This window comes from Panicum virgatum, chromosome 3K (genome assembly GCF_016808335.1).
Source record: "Panicum virgatum strain AP13 chromosome 3K, P.virgatum_v5, whole genome shotgun sequence".
NCBI lineage: Eukaryota > Viridiplantae > Streptophyta > Magnoliopsida > Poales > Poaceae > Panicum > Panicum virgatum.
This window is the reverse complement of record NC_053138.1, coordinates 14,377,290-14,396,175: the sequence shown is the minus strand read 5'-3', so window position 1 is coordinate 14,396,175 and position 18,886 is coordinate 14,377,290. Positions and strand designations below refer to the sequence as shown.

The window sequence follows — 18,886 nt, the reverse complement described above, 5'->3', positions numbered from 1 at the left end:
TTCAGCTGTCAGTAACCTTTAAAGGACTGAACACCAGGAAAACTGCAGCAGAATTATGCAAGATCAAGCGAAATCAACCCCTGAACTGACAACCGGCACCATTAACGGGATATCTAGGACAGAAAAACCTCGAAGCTGCGGGTGTATTCCGTAATCAACAAATTGACCAAAGCGTCAGCCACGCTTCACAAAATGATGCAATGACGACCTAGTGTAGAGTGGCGACGACGGCATGGGTGCCGAAATTCACCTGGTTGGCCGAGGAGGAGGGCGCCCGGCGACGAATCGATTCCCTCCTTGCTTCTATCGGAGACCGCGACACCGATCGCTCGCCCAATCGGACCAAATCAGATCACTGGGCGCAGGCGGGGCCTCAGCGAGGGGCGTGCTAGGCCGGAGCTGGTTCCGAAGGCGGCGCGAGACGAGAGCTCGTCGCGGCGTGGGGGCGCGGAGATCGACGCCGAGAGCACGCAGCGGTGCGAGGGTTCGGAGGCAGTAGTGGTTGGGCGACGAGTCGGGGGGGACTGAGAGCGCGAGGGAAACTGCGAGACGAGACGAAGGCCGGGAACGGCGGGGGTTTCGCGCCGCCGACCGGGAAATGCCCCGTCCCACCGACGAGTTATGATGGGCCTTTGGGAACGCGTGCCGGACTTATGGGCCGGTTCGACGCTCACGTTTTTCACGCTGTTGGGCCGTATCGAGCTGGTCACCTACGGCCCACGCTGCAATAGGGCCGTCAAAGGCTTAGGCCGGCTTTTTTCTTTTCTTTTCTTTTTTTTGAAGAACTATACCGGCTAAGTTTGAACATGATAATAAAGGCCCAGTTAATCTTAGTTAATTAACTAGGATTAATTGCTCAAGTCAGAAAATTTTATGCTCTGAACTACTCGTGTGCAGCTCATCTCTACGCTTCGAGATCAGCCCGAATTACAAATGAGTCAAGATTGAGTCTTAACTGTAGGTTTGGGCAGTTTTGAGGCTCGCGGCCTTTTATTACCAAGCTCAAGATTAAGCTTAAGGCGGTAAGCTAAGCTCGCTCAAGCTGGGCTCATTGACAGCCCTACACGCTGCAGTTCAGTTGCCTGCGCAGCCGGGCCATGCATGTTAATGAGACATAGATGAGAGAATATTTTCACAGTTTTATTTTTGTTATCCATGCTCATTGGCCTGCATACTGATTACTGAACAAGCTTGTAGAAATGCATCAATATCAAGTTCATGTTTCTTGATTGGTATGGTACACAGATGCAGCTAGGATATAATACACATACGCGCGTGGGTACGAAGGACACATGCTGGGAGATCGATGGGTCGGTCGATCTCGCGTGACAGGCTAGGATACTACTCGATCATCCCATACTAATTATTAATTAATTAATTAATTAATTATGACATGCATGCATCTCATCTGATTCTTCTTGCTTCTTCCAGACCACTTGCGTAGGAGTAGCATGGACATGCATGCTATCCCAATCATATATACACGTGTGCCTGCGCAGCCTCTTCTCGACCATCCTCTGAAGTTCGCCTAGATCTTCAGATGCTTCATCCTGCACGCGGATTTTTCAGAGACGATCAGCTCGCCGGACAAAAAAGAAAAAGCTACAAGCTGGTCGATCAGAGAACGAGACGGTGCTGAGCTAGCTCGCCGTCGCGGCTGGTCACGCGCGTACCTGTCGGCCTCGTAGCCGAGGGCGCCGGCGCCGGCGCCGCCGGGGCAGCGGTAGGCGGGGAGGGGCACCTTGCCGGACTCGATGTGCTTGACATCCTCCTCCAGCATCTCGTAGTAGCGCCTGACCTCCTCGGCGGACTTGCCGCCGACGGCGCGGGCGATGTTGTGCCACCGGTCGGGGGTGTCCTTGTCGTACACGGCCAACGCCTGCTCGAAGAGCTTGTTCTGCTTCTTCGTCCACTGCGCCCGCACCGAGCTGCTGGTCATCGACAGCGACGCCATTTCTTCTTCTGGCCTCCTTGAGCTACCCGAGCTGAGCTCCTGGTGAGAGTGAGAGAGGATCACTCCCTCGACCGAGAGGAAGAGAGGAAGCTTATCTCTCTAGCTAGCTAGAGATCAAGAGCTGTGATGAGCTGATGAGAGGAGGGGGTGTGGGAAGGGCTGCTATTTATAAAAGTCGTGGAGGGGCTCCTCAGGGAGAGGGAGGGTGGACCATGGGTTCTGGCCTTCTGGGCTCATCATCTGGGTGCCCCGGGGAGGGAAGAAAAACAAGAGGAATAATAATGCCGGCGAGCGGGGTCACTGCGGTGAGGCGAGGAGCAAGGAGCCAGGGAACAAAGATTTCTGTCCCTGAGGAGTGGGGGATCTAATCTACCTTTCTATCTTTTCCCTCGCCGGTCACGTCGCCATTCAAGCTGCTTGCTGGCATCTGTTCTTCCGCCCTCACTCCTCCACCTCCTGATCAAAGATTCAGAGCTTTGCTTCTCTCCGTCTCCATGTGTAAATTACAATACTCTCTCACGAAGGTTAATTACACGAACGGAGCTGAAATCCCACCTTCTCTTCTTTGCACGACACGGACGCCGACAGTTTTCCCCCGTTTCAGTTTTCTTTTTTCGGGTCAAAGCTTCACGGACCAAAGTTCAGGCATTTTCAGAGAGTTCAGTCGTCGCTGCTCGAACTGTTCTTCATATCCAAACGGACAGTTCAGGCATGTGGAGAACGTAACAATAATGATCGCAGATGATATGTGTATTAGCCACAGCAATCGTACGTTTGGAACATGCATCCATACTAACTGCTTGTAAAATTGAAGGGGCTAGATGCTTGCACACAATTATTTGGTTCAGAACATTCGGTCGCTGTCTCCAAATAGCTAGTTGCAAAGATTGGATTCCATCACTATAAAGAGGGTGTGTGGTAACAAGATCGATACGTGAGCATATATATCTTGCTTTTTAGAAAGAAAATAGAATAGTATCTACCAGTCTAGCTCCAACCTTTTTGTGAATGACTAATTAAATTCAGCTAGCGAATTGTTTTCAAAACAAAATGAAAGATGAAACGCTTTTCCGCGGTCCAGTGAAAAGTCATTATTCCCGCGCTGTGTGGTGCGTGCGGCCGCGATTCGGATCTGTTCCTCCCTTTGGGCGATTCAGGGACGTTTGAAGCCAACGTCCCTCTCGGTAAGTCAGTATAGTAGTCTTTTACTGAGTGTAGATTCAAGTTAGCATGCATATACACCAGTTGCAACAAACTAAAGTTAGTTCATCCTTGTTGTACATTCGCTGCGTACATGAACCTTTAGTTTTGGACACCAAGTAAAAGTAAACATGTACCTTTTTATGAAACAAACTAAGCATGGATCATTTTTTGAAAGAGAAGGAAAGAATTCATTTTGTTGTGCGCATATGATCTATTATTCAGTCTCAATCCTACTAGTGCTGCATAGGTTTAGGGCGTGTTTGGGACCGCGATTTCTGCGGCGGCGGTGGCGCTAAGCGAAGAATCCCGCCAAACGCTTCGCGTTAGACGCGCGTCTGGCCAACGCCTGCAGCAAAAAAAAGCGAAACTTTGTACTGCGCGAGGGAAAAGCGGAGAAGCGGCGTCCGAGCTACGTTCGCGGATAAGCGACGCGCGGCTGGTGCTCGCGGTGCCAAACAGGGCCTTAGTGTAGTATCGCCGGTTGATCGCCGTCTTTTTTTCCAAACAAAAAATGTTTGGGCCATTTGCAAAACTGCTTCTATTTTTAGGTCCAATTATACATTTGCCTCTGATTTTTTAACTTTGCATATTTGCATCTGTTTTTAGTCTTCCAGTTGCAAGACTTCCCCTGTTTTATTGCAAAGCTGTCTCTGGACTGAAGGAGTATGGATTGGAATACGAAACCAAAACAAAAGTTCAGCATATTGAACTGTCATCCCCACGTGCTGTAGAAAGCCTCGATCCTTGGAGCCATAATATGATGATGTGACTATTCCGATTCGATCATCATCCTCTCTTTTTTTTTTCTTCTTTGGCAAGTTGAAGTGAGTCCCTCGCTACTAGCTACGAAATGCATCAGAGAAAAGTAAACAATATACGAGTATTATTAGGCATGAAGTCCAGCCGGTACATGCTTTTTGAAAAAAAAATCGATCAGCTACGTGTATTCTTCATAGGATATGGATGTGTTTGGACTTTGGTTCAGTATCCCCAGCAAGACTGGCCAGAGCAAGCCAATGTAGCGCAATGCAAGACGTACGCCTTTATTGGTAGGGGTATTTTAGTTTTGAAACGTGCATAAAGATCATTCAAAAGATCTTTTCTGTAGAAATATGTACTTTCGTAAATCCAATAATCCATAGGATTTGACAAATAAATGTATTCTTACAAAAGAAATTGCTCCAAGAAACACTTTGGAAGTGCTTTATATATGCATGCATATGGTTGAATGAAGGGAGAAGCTCCAAAACATGGGAACATATCTGGTAGAAACTAAATTTTCGTGAAAACCCGTGGAAACCACAACAAACAAATCATCTAAATTCATTAAAAAAATCACACATGTAGATGATATGATGATACACAATCTTGTAAAATATATTGTCCAAACTCGACTTCGTTTCTGAGATATATTGAAATTTGTTATTTTTATATCTCACAAACGAAGTCGAGTTTGGACAATATATTTTACAAAATTGTGTATCATCATATTATCTACATGTGTGATCCCCCCCCCCCCGTAAATTTAGATGAATTTTTTGACATGGTTTGCACGAATTTTCACGAAAATTGTGGTTTCCACCAGATATGTTCCCCCGAAACATTTTACATTGCTTCTTGTGATATAACGAGCATATAGCACCGATGAAAACCAGCTTAATAATTAGCTAATTTACACAACATGAGGTTGAAAAGTACTTTTCTTCCCTAAATTACATCCATATTTGGATCCAATATATCCAGCCACACAGTGATTATTACACCCTACACACCTATAATCTATCACTATACATGCATGCGTCGTGTCATCTCGGAGACTCGGGGACATGGTCTCGATCTGGCGCCGTCATTTTGTCTTGATCATCACTGGAACTTGAGATACTTGGTCCTGCATCCGATGAAAACCACGTAAGCATGCATGTGTGTACATGTGTCAACTTAGCTCTTCGTATGTGTCAGGCAGCAGCGATGTCGGCAATCCAATACTAGTTGGTTCCATGCATGCTAGCTTATGGAACGTTTTTTTCTTTGTATATGCACGCGCCGGTTTTTTTTTGTTTGCCTCAACGCCTCAACGGCCACGGATACGCGTACATCTATTATCTATATATCTTGTGCCAAATAATAAAGCTTATCGCTGCCGCATGAACCATGCATGCATCAGGATCAGATTAGATCTCATGTGACCATCGCCCTGGCGACACATACGCGTGCGTGCATGCATGCGCTAGCTGGAGTTCTATCTATCGATCCGCGCCTACCGGCCGGCCAACTATACCGAACTGCGCCGACGGCATGCGCAGCAAGTTGCCGCTGATTAATAATTATGTATAATTATATATACCTGCTGCTGGTGGCCGCCGCCGCGTCGTCGTCGGCGGCGTAGCGTGGGAAGGGGACGCGGCCGGCCTCGATCTGGGCGACGTCGGCGACGAGCTGCTCGAAGTGGCGGCGCACCTCGTCGGCGGACTTGGCGCCGCCCATGTAGCGGGCGACGTTGTGCCACCGGTCCGGGGTCTCCCTGTCGTACACCGCCAGCGCGCACTCGAACTGCTTGTTCTGCCGCTGCGTCCACCCGCGGGACGACGACGAGCCCCTGCTGCTGTTAGACGACGACGACCCGCCGCCGGAAGCCATTGTCGTCGTCGTTCGATCTGGAGCACTGATCGGCCGGGGTCTGTTGAGACCGATCGATCTAGCTATAGCTTCCTGAGAGAAACTGGCTTGGAAGGAGCAGCGTACTTATAGAGCGCGTGTGCATGCACGAGGGTGCTGGCCACTTGCAGCAGTGAGCTCATCATGCATGGAGCATGCTCCGATGCTCTCCGCCCTGCACGTACGGCCGGACAAGATATATACATGACGCGCGCGCGCGTATGCTCGTTGTCTTTGCTTGGCGTGCGTGTGCGACGCACGGCGGCGACCTCTGATCTCCCCTTGAGTTCTTGACCATGGTCGTCCGATCCGTGCACCAGTGATGAGGCTGCTGATCGCTTTGTGTAGGCTAGCTCAGTTCCGGATTTCTGGGCGTGAGCGTCATCCGATCCGGTGCGGCGTGTCCTCCCTGGATGCGTACGTCGTTGTCGTCGTCGTTGTCGTCGTCTACCAGATCCCTCGCACAGTCGCAGTGTACTGCTACGGTGGTTGCCGGTCACCCCCTTTGCAGCGGCGCGCGGCGGCGGCAGACGACTAGCTCGCATGGGTTGAGCGTAGCAGCGTGGAGTTGGAGTACTTGCGCAGCGGCTGTTTGATGTGTTTTTTTTATAAAAAAATAAATTTGCTGACTCTGTAATAAGCTTATGCAAGTCGATATGCCTTCTCGAAACCAGCCATTTGCGATAAAAACGAATCCTTGTTAATTATCCATTTATATCTTCACTAGAAATGCACATATTTTACATATTAGTATCTTGGAACTTCATCGTCCATACATATTGTCATATTCTCTAGAAAGGAAATGGTACTGTTTCTTTCTTCTTCTTCTTTAAAAATAATGTAAAATACCATATGCAATTTGTCCATGGTGCGCTATTTGAAGAGAGCACTTGCAAGATACTCCGAAAATCACTTGGAACAAAGCCCACACGCATGACAGGGGAATGATGCGCTGCCGCTCTCAAATCAAATTATCGCGCGCTCAACTTGGGGCCGCCGGTCTCCCCGCTCCCCAGGGTGCCTGATTCTGCCAACTGCGGTCAAGAACATATGCCAAAACGCCAAGCGACCTGCAGCGCGCAGTCAGTTACGCGCGCGCGGGCGCGGCAGATTCACCGATCCCCTCCCTGCAAATGGAATCCTTATCATTTCTGTAACGGCAACAGCGATGTCAGGCAGCAGCCTCCACGGGCCTTTCATCTGGCAGTGGCCTGCTTGTTCCTCTGTCGGCCAAGGAACCTCTGGATAGATGCCGCTACTGCTGCGCGGAAAGCTGCGAGAATCCGCTGCCCGCGGCTCGTATCGTGATCGAGAACGAACTTTTCACAGTAGGGCTGGTCAAAGACTCTGCAATTATTGCGCCGGATTCTGCTCGCGACACTGTTTTAGCACGGACGCGCCCTGAATTATTCAGAACCGCGCGTTGGGTTTCTGAAGAATCCGGCCATGAACGAAAAGCAGCGAGCACCACTCCCTCTCGATCGGCAGGCTGCGAACTCGATCTCCACGGACTGAAGGATTCAAGCTGCGATAACAAGAACATCTCTCCGTGCGCTCCCTCCTCCCTTGAAGAATCTTTGCATTTTCTGCTGAGAAATCTCTTCGTTCTCTGAAGAATCTTGAGACGAGACGAGACGAGGCGCTGCTGGCCACACGCGGCGCAGGGGGCTGGCTTTGCGGGGAGGCTGCCGCCGGTGTGCGGGGCGATAAGCATCTAGCTGCCGAGTAGGATTTCTGCGTATCGGCGGCTACAGAGAGAGATCGATGGCTCAGCTCCCCGGCGATAAGATATCGTCGCCCGGCTTTCGGAGATACCAGATGATGAAAACAACCGGGGATCTCAGCATATATACATAAATCAGGTCTGCCGGAAAGCTATTCTTCCCACGCCCTCTGTCTGGTGCCTGTTTTTCACTCGTAATTCAATACCTTTTTCTATGAACTAATATATGTTTCCTCCCTGTCGCCTCTGGCAATTTGGCACCTCGATGAGTAACAGAAAGGACGAATTTGATCTGAAAATTTGATGTTCAGCTGGTTTACTGTACATTCAGGTTATCCAAGGACACTGTATACCGTGGAGTTTGGATGCAGCAAGTTATCGAAGAACAGTTTTGCATGTAGCAAGAATACTGATACGTCTGTAGCAGCGGCACCGCTCGTTTTTCTGTGGTGCGCAAATGAGATGCTGAAAGTTAGGCAGGTTTTAGATGGTTTTCAGGTCCGCCAAGATGCCATATTTCTTCGAGGCAAATAGTACTGTGGTTTGAAGCCAGATGATAGTGTGATGTGCCAGTATTGCGCATCTAAATCTTCTAGGCAACTTGGGGTCAGTAACCAAACGTTTGATACTGCGTGGGTGGGACCGTGGGAGTGTCTACATCTGCAGACAGAATGAAGAAGACTAAAATTCGGGAGACGAAACCAACATTTTTTTTGTTTCCATGTCTTGAGTTTTTTTAAAAAAAAATATGCTCACCTTTGATAGGATCTTCAGTGAACGAAAGTGTGTCTTGCAGAAAAGGAGGGAAAAATAAATGTGGAAACAAATCCGTGCTTTTCAAATTATATGGGCTCGGCCCAGAACTCAAAATCAGGGAATGATGGACCGGGCTGCTTTGCTTTATTTTTCCTTTTCCGTTTTACTTCCCCGCACAACCCGTCCAAAAGGTACTCCAACTTTTCCCCTCACCGCGCCGATGGAATCAGACGCCGAGGAGGAGGCCGCGGCGACCCCGGCGGCGGCGGCGGGGCCGGCCGCGGGGCGACTGAAGGGAAGCCCGGAGCTGACTGTGGACGCGGACATGCAAGAGATGGCTAAGGCGGCCGCGTGGAGCGTCAGCTCCTACAAGGCCGGCAACGGCGTCGCGGCCCTCCGCGACGACAACCTAGACACCTACTGGCAGTGAGTAGCAAACTAGCAATCACCCACCGCTCGATGTTTTTTTTAATCTTCTTCTTGGGAGTAATCGAAATTAGGAGCTAATTCGGGTTTGGCCACTTGGTCAGGTCGGACGGCGCGCAGCCACACCTGGTGAACATCCAGTTCCAGAAGAAGGTGCAGCTGCAGGTGCTTGCTTCAGTAGAGACGCTATTCCTTTCGGCTTGTTTGATTCGCGGGATTAGGGGTTAATTTGTTTTGTGTTCCACGGCAGCTTGTTGTGCTCTACGTGGACTTCAAGCTCGACGAGAGCTACACGCCGAGCAAGATCTCCATCCGGGCCGGGGATGGCTTCCACAACCTCAAGGTACTCCTTTTGGCCACGACATCGTTTAACAATGCTCAGAAGCTTATCAGTTACAGTAGATTTTAGGCAAGATTATACATGTTGATTGGTTGGTCCAACTTATGTGCAGAGAGCTGAGTGTGGACATACATTCTTGAGTTTTAAGGCATGTGAAAAACTATTTTTTTTCCTTACTTTGCCTTGTTATTTAACTTGGTTGAAAAACTGAAATTATGATAATACTGTAACTGTAACTTAGCTGTTTGTGAACATGCCTTACTTAGGGGTTAGATACGGTTACATGACCTGGCATTTCAGGAGAAAGTTGCTTTTGCATTGCAAGTGATGGTGCTCAGAATATTGAGCTAACTGACTGACAAGTATTGGCATGGTAGAAATAATTTACAATATATTTTCTAATGATTTCAGGAAATTAAAACTGTGGAGCTTGCAAAGCCAGTTGGTTGGGTCCATATATCATTATCTGGGGCTGATCCACGGTATGCATTTTAACTTGAAGATGAATGCTACTTCCTGAAATTGTATTTTGCCATGGGAGAGTCTGTCATAAGTTCTAGGATGACTTTTATCTGGAAAATGCTGCTGTAGAGAATATATAGCTGGCAACCATGTGCTCACATGCTTATCCATTTAGGTTATAGAATCTCCATATTATGAGTATAATCTCTTTATATATGTGGTAGGGCTAAAATATGCAGACTCAATCTGGCATTCTTGTTTTGTTATTGTTCTTGAATCTGTCTATTGACTTTGAAAAGATTTGGATATCCTGTCAGGTTCCTCTGATACAGACCCATTTGAGTCAGATAACTACACCTGCATTTTTGGCTGGCGAATAATTCGGCCAGAATACTCCAGTCTAAAGGATTAAGATATTTTATCTAGTGAATTGCTTCAAGAATTTAGGGTACTAATATATTAATAGGAGGTGAAACTATTTCAAAGAAGTGGGACTGGGAAGTGATGCTCTGTTTAAACATTATACTACTTGATTTTAGTCACTTCACTGCTCTAATGATATTACTATCCTTCTTGCTTGTGTTTGCAGAGAAACATTCATTCATACATTTATGCTCCAAATTGCGATTTTGTCCAATCACCTAAACGGGCGGGACACTCATATCCGACAGATCAAGATCTATGGGCCAAGACCGTAAGTGGACCATACAAACACCCACCTACCTCTATTAATGTTTAGTAATACGAGTACGTTGGATTGGATTGAGATTTATTTATGGACTCATGAAGTTACAGTCTGAGGTTATAACTTGATATAGAACTTGACGTTTGTACCCATGTCACATACTGTGTATGTTACACACTGTTCGCCTGCACAGCGGTTTAGCCTGTTTAGACGCTGTGTAAACACTACATAGTGGGTAGCTGTTTATCCCATTTAATGACTGTTTAACCTGTTTGAATGGCTGTTTAGTCCGAATAAAGAGCTAAACAGTAGGTGACCGCCTGTTTAGCGATGTTACATGGTGAAAATCAAATTTGTACTATTAAATTCTTCATTTTTATGCTTTTTCTCATTTCCAGGAATCCTGTTCCCCACCAGCCATTTCATTTTACTTCCAGGGAGTTCATCACATACTCCACCATTAGATGACAATCAACAAACCAAGTCGTCAGGAGTCCTCCATGCTGGAGTTGCCTGCTGAAGATTGGAGAGAGCTTATGCAGTTCAGAGTTTAGGTTTGCAATTGCAAGCTTTGATCAGTCCAGGCGGGATTCAACACTTGAAGCATCTGTCGAAGCCCTAGTTGCCCCTTCAAGCCTCAAACTGGAGAGCTGACATTTTTTGTACGAATTAACAATGTGTATCCATGAATGTATAACATTATTCACCTTCATGTGCATGAGAGCTTCTCTGGGAGAATATTGTCCTGGGAACTCCGTTGCACTTTTTTTTAAAAAACTATTTCTGACACTTACCTGGTTCATTTGATATAGATTATGATGATCTTCTTTTTAAGCGAAATTTATGATGATCGTCTAAGAAGAATTTTTGGTTTCTTATTTACGTGGGCCTTAAGCCGGCAGGTCTGCACTGTACTGCAGGAAGCCCAACGAACCCTGGGCTGGGCCGTGCAGTGCACCCTAGGACTTGGGCCTAATGTTGCAAAAGAAATACCATTTGGTGCACACTCTGACAGTCGTCTGATGACTGGTAAGACTTTATTGGTGCAGTGGAAGCTTGGAGTCCACGTGGCACGAGCTCAGTGGCCTCAGCAGCAATTGGAATTAAGGGCGCGTGTCTGTCGGGCTCCGTCGCCCCCTTCCGCGCATCGCATTGCGAAACTGGGAGGGACAAAGGCAACAGCTGTCCGCTGAAATTTGCGTTTGTGGCGGTGGACAGGGAATGGTCCTGACGATGAAAGGCGTGGATTCTTCCGCCACCACACACCAACCAACCGACCAACCGAACCGAACCGCCTGTCCAGCCGCCCAGCATAAATGAGCAGCTACCAGCGAGCCTCTGTCTGTTGCTGCCCCTGCTCCCCAAATTCAAATCCCCACATGTTGCTTTCTCTTTGCTCTTTGGATACTACTGGCCTGACACATCAGCAATCGCCAGCCATGCATCAATGTGAAAAGTTCAGTTAAAAAAAGATTAGAAAAATGTTTTGAAAGAAAAACAAAGTAAAAAAGAAACACAAGAGGATATACATGTGCGATTTGGTTGGGTTCGTGCGAAGAGATGGAGTAATATATTTATATATAGTACTCATATTTTTTTTTGAAGGAAATATATAGTACTCATATTTAAGCAGAAGGTTTGTCAGTCGCCCAGGACGTGCCTGCAGCAACGAGGCTACAATCCGACCCATGTTTTCCAATTAATAATCCAGCGGATTCTCTCAGCATTAATACGTACCAGAAAACAATTGCACCGCAGGGGCATTAATACGTGCAGTTACATGATCAGGATGTCTTGCTTCCTTTCCACGTCACCATAGTTTACTCGCGGATTAAACAAGTCGTAAACAAATGCTTCTCTACTCCACATGACAGCGTATGGCAGAATTATAAGCATAGGGTCAGCAGGCGACCGGCGGGGGAGGTGCCCCTAGAATATTGCCAGGCGTGTAGGCCCGTCAATGATCACACGAGCTGGTGCCTGGCCCTCCTTGACAGCGTGCAGAGTTGTTTTACTGGGACCCAGCGGCCAAGATCATCCGGTTCCTAACCAGCATTGGATAACCCTGACTGGCATTCTAAAGCATGTCCTAGTACTAGCTACTATCATGCTTAAATTAATCTAAGTCACTCTGGTATTTAATAAGCCAAAAACTACTTTGTAATAAGCATGTCCTAGTATTTTTGTTAGAATGATTGTTTTTAAACCTATGTGCTGTAGCACTGCATGAGAAAAAAGTGAAAGCCCAGAATTGAGGTCTTGTCGTCTATAGAACATGGCTGGTCGATTCAAAAGCGAGCTGGAGTACAGTTAAGAAATTCAAAGTTCAGAATCGCAGCAAACGCACGGCGCGTTCCAAAGAGCAAAGGAAGCAGGAGGCATAAGATGAGATGATGGATCCATCGACCTCACCCAGATTCGCGATCGGACGGGTGAATCGATCCCTTTCACGCCCTCCTAATTCCCCCTTTCCTTTCCGCATTCTTTGTATCTAAGGCACAGATTCCTCCAAGCAAAGCGGCGAGATTTGGTTTAGTTTATTCATCAGGGGGCCTTATGCGCGTCAGGAATCTTGAGCTTTCGATCAAATCAGCGGCTTTCTACACGGGAACTGACAGCAGGTGCCGGAGATTTCCATTGTGAATGCGCACGGGCCGGCTTTCTTTGTAAGCTCGACTGTCTACTGATTTGGCCAGGCAAAAAGGGGCCAAATACAGGTATGTTCAGATGATCAATTTGTTAATGTTTTGCCCTTCTCCTTTGCAAATAGCTTTCAATGCCAAGAGCCAGGAACATCTGTTTGTTACCTGGAGAGGACCTATGAGGCCATGACCCATCACAACAATAATCAGACTGAACTACCCCCACGTAGGCACGTCCAAACTAACTCAAAAAAAAACAAGAGCAAAGACAATCCAATTGTTTTTGATGCAGCCAACCACAACCCAGACCAAATTCCTGGTAAAAATCACTTGTTCTATTTGTTTTTTTTTTAAAAAAAAGACTTGTTCTATTTGGGAGCCTGGACCATTGTAAAATATTGCCCCAACAACCACACCGCAACAGCTACAGATGCCCAAAATTGGCAACCACACCACACCAGAGCAGCGACAGCGACGCCCATGACACAAGCCATGGTCCCTGGCAGCAGACCAACCAAGCAAGCAAGCAGCTGATGAACCTGGTGTGGTCAACGTCATGGGTCCATGGACGACGTTGCCGTGGCTCTAGCTCATTAGCCCCGTGACTGCGACTGTCTGGGGGGCCATTAATTCCGAAAGAGATTAAAGGGCCAGATTGGATTGGATTGGATTGGACTGTTAACGGACGCAATGAAAGTGTTAGAGAAGTGGCTAGGGCAGTCCTGTCGTTTGCCATGAAGAGGAGCTGCTAGTTTTTGTTATCTTGGAGCGGCAGGCTATAGGGCTGGGGGAATGATGCGGAAGGGAGGGCCACCGGAAAGAGCAGCAATGATTCCATGCCGAGGGATGAGGAGGACGTCCAATGAGGCCGCCCACTGGCCGTGTTCCGGCACCATCCATTGCCATGCAAAAGGGCTTCCATCATGCAGCTCGCCATGGATGATTTCAGCTCGGGCAAGCAGAGATGGGCAGCACTGATGGCTCGTGCTCGCCACTCGTCAGGCCACGTACGGCTGCCAGACGCAGCGTGCCGCCTGCCCGGGCTGCTTCCCGGCCAGGCCGCCGCCGATCTGGCCGGCCGGCCAGCCGGCAACGCCTGAACGGGGGCGCGTGTGTGCCGGGGCGTCTATTCATCGCCTTCTGCGATTGGAAGGCGTCCAATCGCAGAATCGAGCGCCGCCCCTGCCGCTTCCGGCTCCGGCGGCCTCCGCCGCTGCCCTCCACCGCCGCCACGCCAATCGAGCCCGCCACCGCGCCGCCTAGCCACCGCCGTGTCGTCTTCTCTTCGCCCCGCCGCCGGCACCGCCCACCGGAGGTCCGGCCCCGCCCGGCCGGTGGCGCTCCCGCACCGCCGCGCCCTCCGCCGGCCGAACCGCCTCCGCCGCCGGGCCGCCGCCACCCCCGGCCCCCTCCTCTAGGTCCGGTGGCCATTGGAGTCCCGGCAACCCGGAACCTAAAGGCCGCCGCCGCCCTCCACCACTCCGGCCGCCGGCGACCTCGCCGGCGGCCGCTCTGCCCACCTACCACCCCTCCCCGGCCAACCCTCCCCCTTCTCTAGCTTGCAACCCCGCCGGCGGCTGTCCCCCAACCCCCTGCTCGAGGAAGAAGATGAACAGGGGGCGTCGGCGCCTTTTGCGACATGACGGCTCCCACCCGCGCGCGCGATAAATAGACACGGCGGTGTGTGCCTGTGCTCTCTCTTTCTTTTTACAGAGAACGGGCGGTCGGCAATGCACACGTGCGACCTTGTCCCTAACACGCTCGCTCGCTCGAGCTCGATCGCCGCAGCCGTTTCTTCCTCTCGTTGTCAGTCTGTCGTCGCGCCAAGGTTTAGCTTGCAAGTAACCCTGAGTCCCTGAACGTACGGATTACTTTCGCATCATCACCCTAATCCCTGAGTCCTCGAAGACCGGAGGAGCACTACAATCCGCATGGCGTGACCTGACGGCTGACGCCCTCGGTTGCAATTGCAACCGTACCAACTGATCCGTCGTTGGGTTCTCCGGGACGCGTCCACGGACACGGCATGCCGCGCCGTCCATCTCGAATCGGCCGGCCTGGATGCCCCACCAGCTAATCAACCAAGGACCACGAAATCGACATGGCGCCTAAGCATGACAACGGCATTTACAACTCTGAGTCACCGTGAATCGGACGTCTCAGGCCAATTTCAGTAGAGATTTCATGGCATGGCGATGAAAGAGAATGAGAAAGTTTTATGATATAAAAAAAAGTTTCATATTTGTGCTATGAAACTGTGGATTGAGACTGGCCTCGGGTTAGAGGAGGGAGAGGCGCTCTTGTGCCCGGCTGCTGCCAGAGACAGCCCCGTTGCTTTCATCCCCGTCCCCGGCGGCCTGTCCGTCGCCGCAGAGACCGGAGCTCCGGCTCAGATCATTGGATGGATGGCTCAGGACCGGTCGGTTGCTCTCCGGGTTTAATTCCCTCGGCCGACCCTCCCCACCAGACCTGCTGCCCAGTGTCCACTCCGGGACTCCTCCCTCCCTCGCTCCTCTCTGCCGGGCAGGCACATCGTTTTCGCGGCGATCTCACCCCAACAGTGCCTGCTGGTGGCGAACTGGCGATCGCGGGGTCTGGCTCGGCCTCGCCATGAACTGGACTGGAGCCGTCGTGCTCGGGGCAGGCATGGCGAGGCGAGGACATGATGAGCAGGGAGCGGGGACGGGGGCCGCCGTGGCTGAGGTATCCCATGTGTTGGTGTGTACACGTAAGGATGGATCTAAACATCCGAATTCTTAGAACAAATTTGATATTTTAAAATAGATATGTTTAAAATTTTATGCTATTTTTTTATATTATCAAGCATATTATTACACATAAAAATAAAATTTTGTATAATTTTTTTTATGTATTATTTGCTCCCTACAATTAAAAAAGGTGAAAAAAATTTTGTATCCGTATCCGATCCGTATTCGAATTTTTATATCTATTATTTGAGAATATATATGATAAATTTGAGGTTTAGTTTTTATGAATCTTTACAAAATCAATGTTAAATACAAAACTGTAAATTTTATATCTTATTTGTCCATAATCGAAGAAAAATTATTAAAAATTTAACATTCCAATAGACATCCGAATCCATCCTACACGGCCCGATCCAGGTTTGACACTGACGGCAGCGCGCCGTGCTGGCAGCGTGTACAGACTTTGATTCGGTTGGTCCCAGCAGTCGCAGGCGTAACGCTCGGCGAGATGGGATGATGGGGCAGGCGCAGCCGGGCAGGTAGGCCTCACGCACAGCGTGTGCTGTCCTGCTCTCCGGGCCTAATTGGCGGTAATTGGGTGCGAGGACCGTGGTTGACCGGCTGGACGCCTCTGCTCCGCGGCTGCAGCTCTGCAATCCGTACCGGGGCCCCATCAAAAAAAATCCGTACCGGGGGAGTTAACCCGCTAGTGGCGACCCTTTGGAGGCAACATGCGGCTACACCGCTAGATGGCCCTGGCCATTGCACTGCCACAGTGCCACTGCCCTGCCTGCTTCCGTTTTATGGTAAGCTGTTCTCGATCGTATCCGTTTGATGGGCCAAACATTATCAGCACAGTGAGGTAAGAGGGGGGACTAGGCTCGACTGCTCGAGGGTGATAAAGTTTGCAAAAACTTTGCAAGAAAAAAATATCGACTAAGCCACTTAATACATCATGCTTATGAAATATATCTAACTAGTAAGGTGGCCCGCGCAAATAGCGCGGGTAGCTAACTTGTTTTATGATAATATTTGGGATCCTTTTAATTTAAAATTAAATGTATTCAAGTGATTTTGTTCGTTGTTTCATTATCATTATTTTTTCTGAATAGCCTAGTTTAAGATATCGTCTTTTATCATATTATTTTATCACGCAAAACATGTACATGATAAAAGGAAATATCTAATGTATAAACATAGTTTAAATGCATAATTTCACTAAATTATATTATCTTGGAGTCACTATGGATCCTTAGTTTTTAGTTGTTTCATAGTTTTCTATTTGACTTACGTTTTTCTATAGTTTCACAAAAGTCTTTACTTCTAAAATTATTTCGCTGACGTGTACCAATGCCTCATGCGTCCTCCCAAAGCTAGGAAGCCTCTCTGCCTTCCACCAGTGATTTACCTATTGTATTCTGTTTCTCACATTTGCTCCACTATTCTTTCTCTAGACTGGTGCCAAAAATTTAGGGCACAGCGAATGTCCTCAACTCCCCCATTGCACCTTGATGATTCTTTTTTTTTAAATTGCACCTTGATGATTCTACAAATAGTAATTCTCTCTGGCACTTATATACTACGCACTTAATGTAATCGTTATAGGTGTGCCATCCTAAGATGCTTTTAGTTTACCCTTGTATCATAGAAAATCTATTCGTTATGTCATGAATCCACTAAGATCAATGGTGGAGATATTTATATTTTGACCTATTATTGTGGTAATTTATAAACCCATGAGCAAGTCTATTGGATTCATTTAACACTTAAGTATTATATGGGGATGTTTGGATTTCATATTAAACTTAGCTCTGTTATTTGGATGCCAAATAAGAGGGTTAAATATGGGCTACTCCATATTTAGCCCATGGGCACCTAGGGATAAATTTGGCGCTCCTATTTTAGCCAATCCAGACACCCATGGATTGATTATTTTTCTTTTGTCCCATCATAATTTCAAATGGATAAAGAATGATATCTTATTATTTGGTCAAATTTCATCATTTATGGTACCTCTATTATTATATTCTTGATACTGATTTGATTATTTATCTTTTCTATTATTAAATTTCTCTTCAATTGAAGCTATACCTACATATGTTATTCTACACCTTAGATGTAGCTACACCTAAAATTACTAAAAAAATTTAGTAATAACTACTACATATGATTGTTGACACTGTTTTACTGTGTGGTTCACTAATACGACAACTCTGTTTAGTAATTTCAAGTGGGTTCATGGTAATAGATCAATTGTAATTTTTATGGGATCTTTGTCTACCCCATATATAGGCATGGTAATGGACCATGGTTCTAATACCCCCCTCAACATCAAACTCAACGCTTAATTATTTTTAGCTAAAAAATATATATAATATGAGCCCCAATTCTAGCCCGATCCTTAAAATGTCTAGGCTAAATTTTAGACTCTTTATCATCCTACCTATATACCATCCTCATACTACCTTTTGATCTTTGTGCAAGTAAGATTCCCCACTTTCTTCTCTCTATATGATGTTTTTCAATATGAGCCCCAATTCTAGCCTGATCCTTAAAATGTCTAGACTAAATTTTAGACCCTTTACCATCCTACCTATATAGCACCCTTGTACCACCTTTTGATCTTTGTGCAAGCAAGATTCCCCACTTTCTTCTCTCTCTATATGTTGTTTTTCTTCATTCTCTCTCGCCACAAAGTGTAGCGTCTAGATCATTAATGGGTCGAAATTGAGTTGTTTATCAATCTCCAATGAAACTAATATCTCACTATAGCTCGAACCCACATGCATATGTAATCGAGATCAATAGTGACAATACGAACACACCATTCACCAGGCTCACATTATCAGTTGAGTTGAGCGATCACATGCTGTCCATGTTCAGCGTTGCATGCATTGCAGGAGAGGCAAACACATGATTGTATTAAGTTGTGTTTAATTTGCATGGAGGGTGCTGTTACTTTTTCCTTTTGTTGTACTGATATGAATCATTGAATCTGCCTTGCTTGCTGTGTCCAAATGCTTCCGGTCAACTCCGATGATCACCAATGCAAACGGCAGCAAGCAACTATCTGCCAGCCTGAGATCCTGAATCCTGACAGGCCACCTGTAACTTGAACCGAGCAATCATAACTCTCACGGATAAGCTCATATTAGGCTGACCACAACGGAGGGAGCAAGAGCAAATTTGCTCCCTCTTCGTTTCCCACGCCCTCTCTGTCTACAGTGCCAAACAGTGCATCTGCAGTGCCAAACAGTGTATTTGCTCCTTCATTTCCTCCTTCCACTGTGGACGGTCTTATGGATGTACCGAGCTCCCTCCTTGCCCCAGCG

General features: G+C 47.7%; 3 protein-coding genes across 6 annotated transcripts; 1 reads left to right on the top strand and 2 right to left on the bottom strand.

Moving 5' to 3' along the window:
- Window positions 1-1,188: 1,188 nt before the first annotated feature.
- Window positions 1,189-2,200, bottom strand: LOC120697742 (protein RADIALIS-like 3). Its single transcript, XM_039981056.1, has 2 exons — window positions 1,674-2,200; window positions 1,189-1,550 (listed from the first exon to the last, which is right to left on the bottom strand). The coding sequence occupies exons 1-2, from the start codon at window positions 1,952-1,954 to the stop codon at window positions 1,529-1,531; spliced, it is 303 nt and encodes a 100-aa protein (XP_039836990.1). The 5' UTR covers window positions 1,955-2,200; the 3' UTR covers window positions 1,189-1,528.
- Window positions 2,201-4,725: 2,525 nt separating this feature from the next.
- Window positions 4,726-6,100, bottom strand: LOC120701237 (protein RADIALIS-like 3). Its single transcript, XM_039985362.1, has 2 exons — window positions 5,502-6,100; window positions 4,726-5,045 (listed from the first exon to the last, which is right to left on the bottom strand). The coding sequence occupies exons 1-2, from the start codon at window positions 5,792-5,794 to the stop codon at window positions 5,021-5,023; spliced, it is 318 nt and encodes a 105-aa protein (XP_039841296.1). The 5' UTR covers window positions 5,795-6,100; the 3' UTR covers window positions 4,726-5,020.
- A 2,357-nt stretch (window positions 6,101-8,457) lies between these two features.
- Window positions 8,458-11,044, top strand: LOC120697740 (anaphase-promoting complex subunit 10-like). 4 transcript variants are annotated; one of them, XM_039981053.1, is made up of 6 exons: window positions 8,464-8,717; window positions 8,822-8,882; window positions 8,968-9,060; window positions 9,469-9,539; window positions 10,109-10,213; window positions 10,642-11,044. In XM_039981053.1, the coding sequence occupies exons 1-6, from the start codon at window positions 8,512-8,514 to the stop codon at window positions 10,670-10,672; spliced, it is 567 nt and encodes a 188-aa protein (XP_039836987.1). In that variant the 5' UTR covers window positions 8,464-8,511; the 3' UTR covers window positions 10,673-11,044. The 4 variants fall into 4 exon arrangements, with proteins under 4 accessions (XP_039836989.1, XP_039836987.1, XP_039836988.1 ...); XM_039981052.1 differs by having other exon boundaries at window positions 8,467-8,717; window positions 10,603-11,044; XM_039981055.1 differs by lacking the exon at window positions 9,469-9,539 and having other exon boundaries at window positions 8,458-8,717.
- The last annotated feature ends 7,842 nt before the right edge of the window (window positions 11,045-18,886 follow it).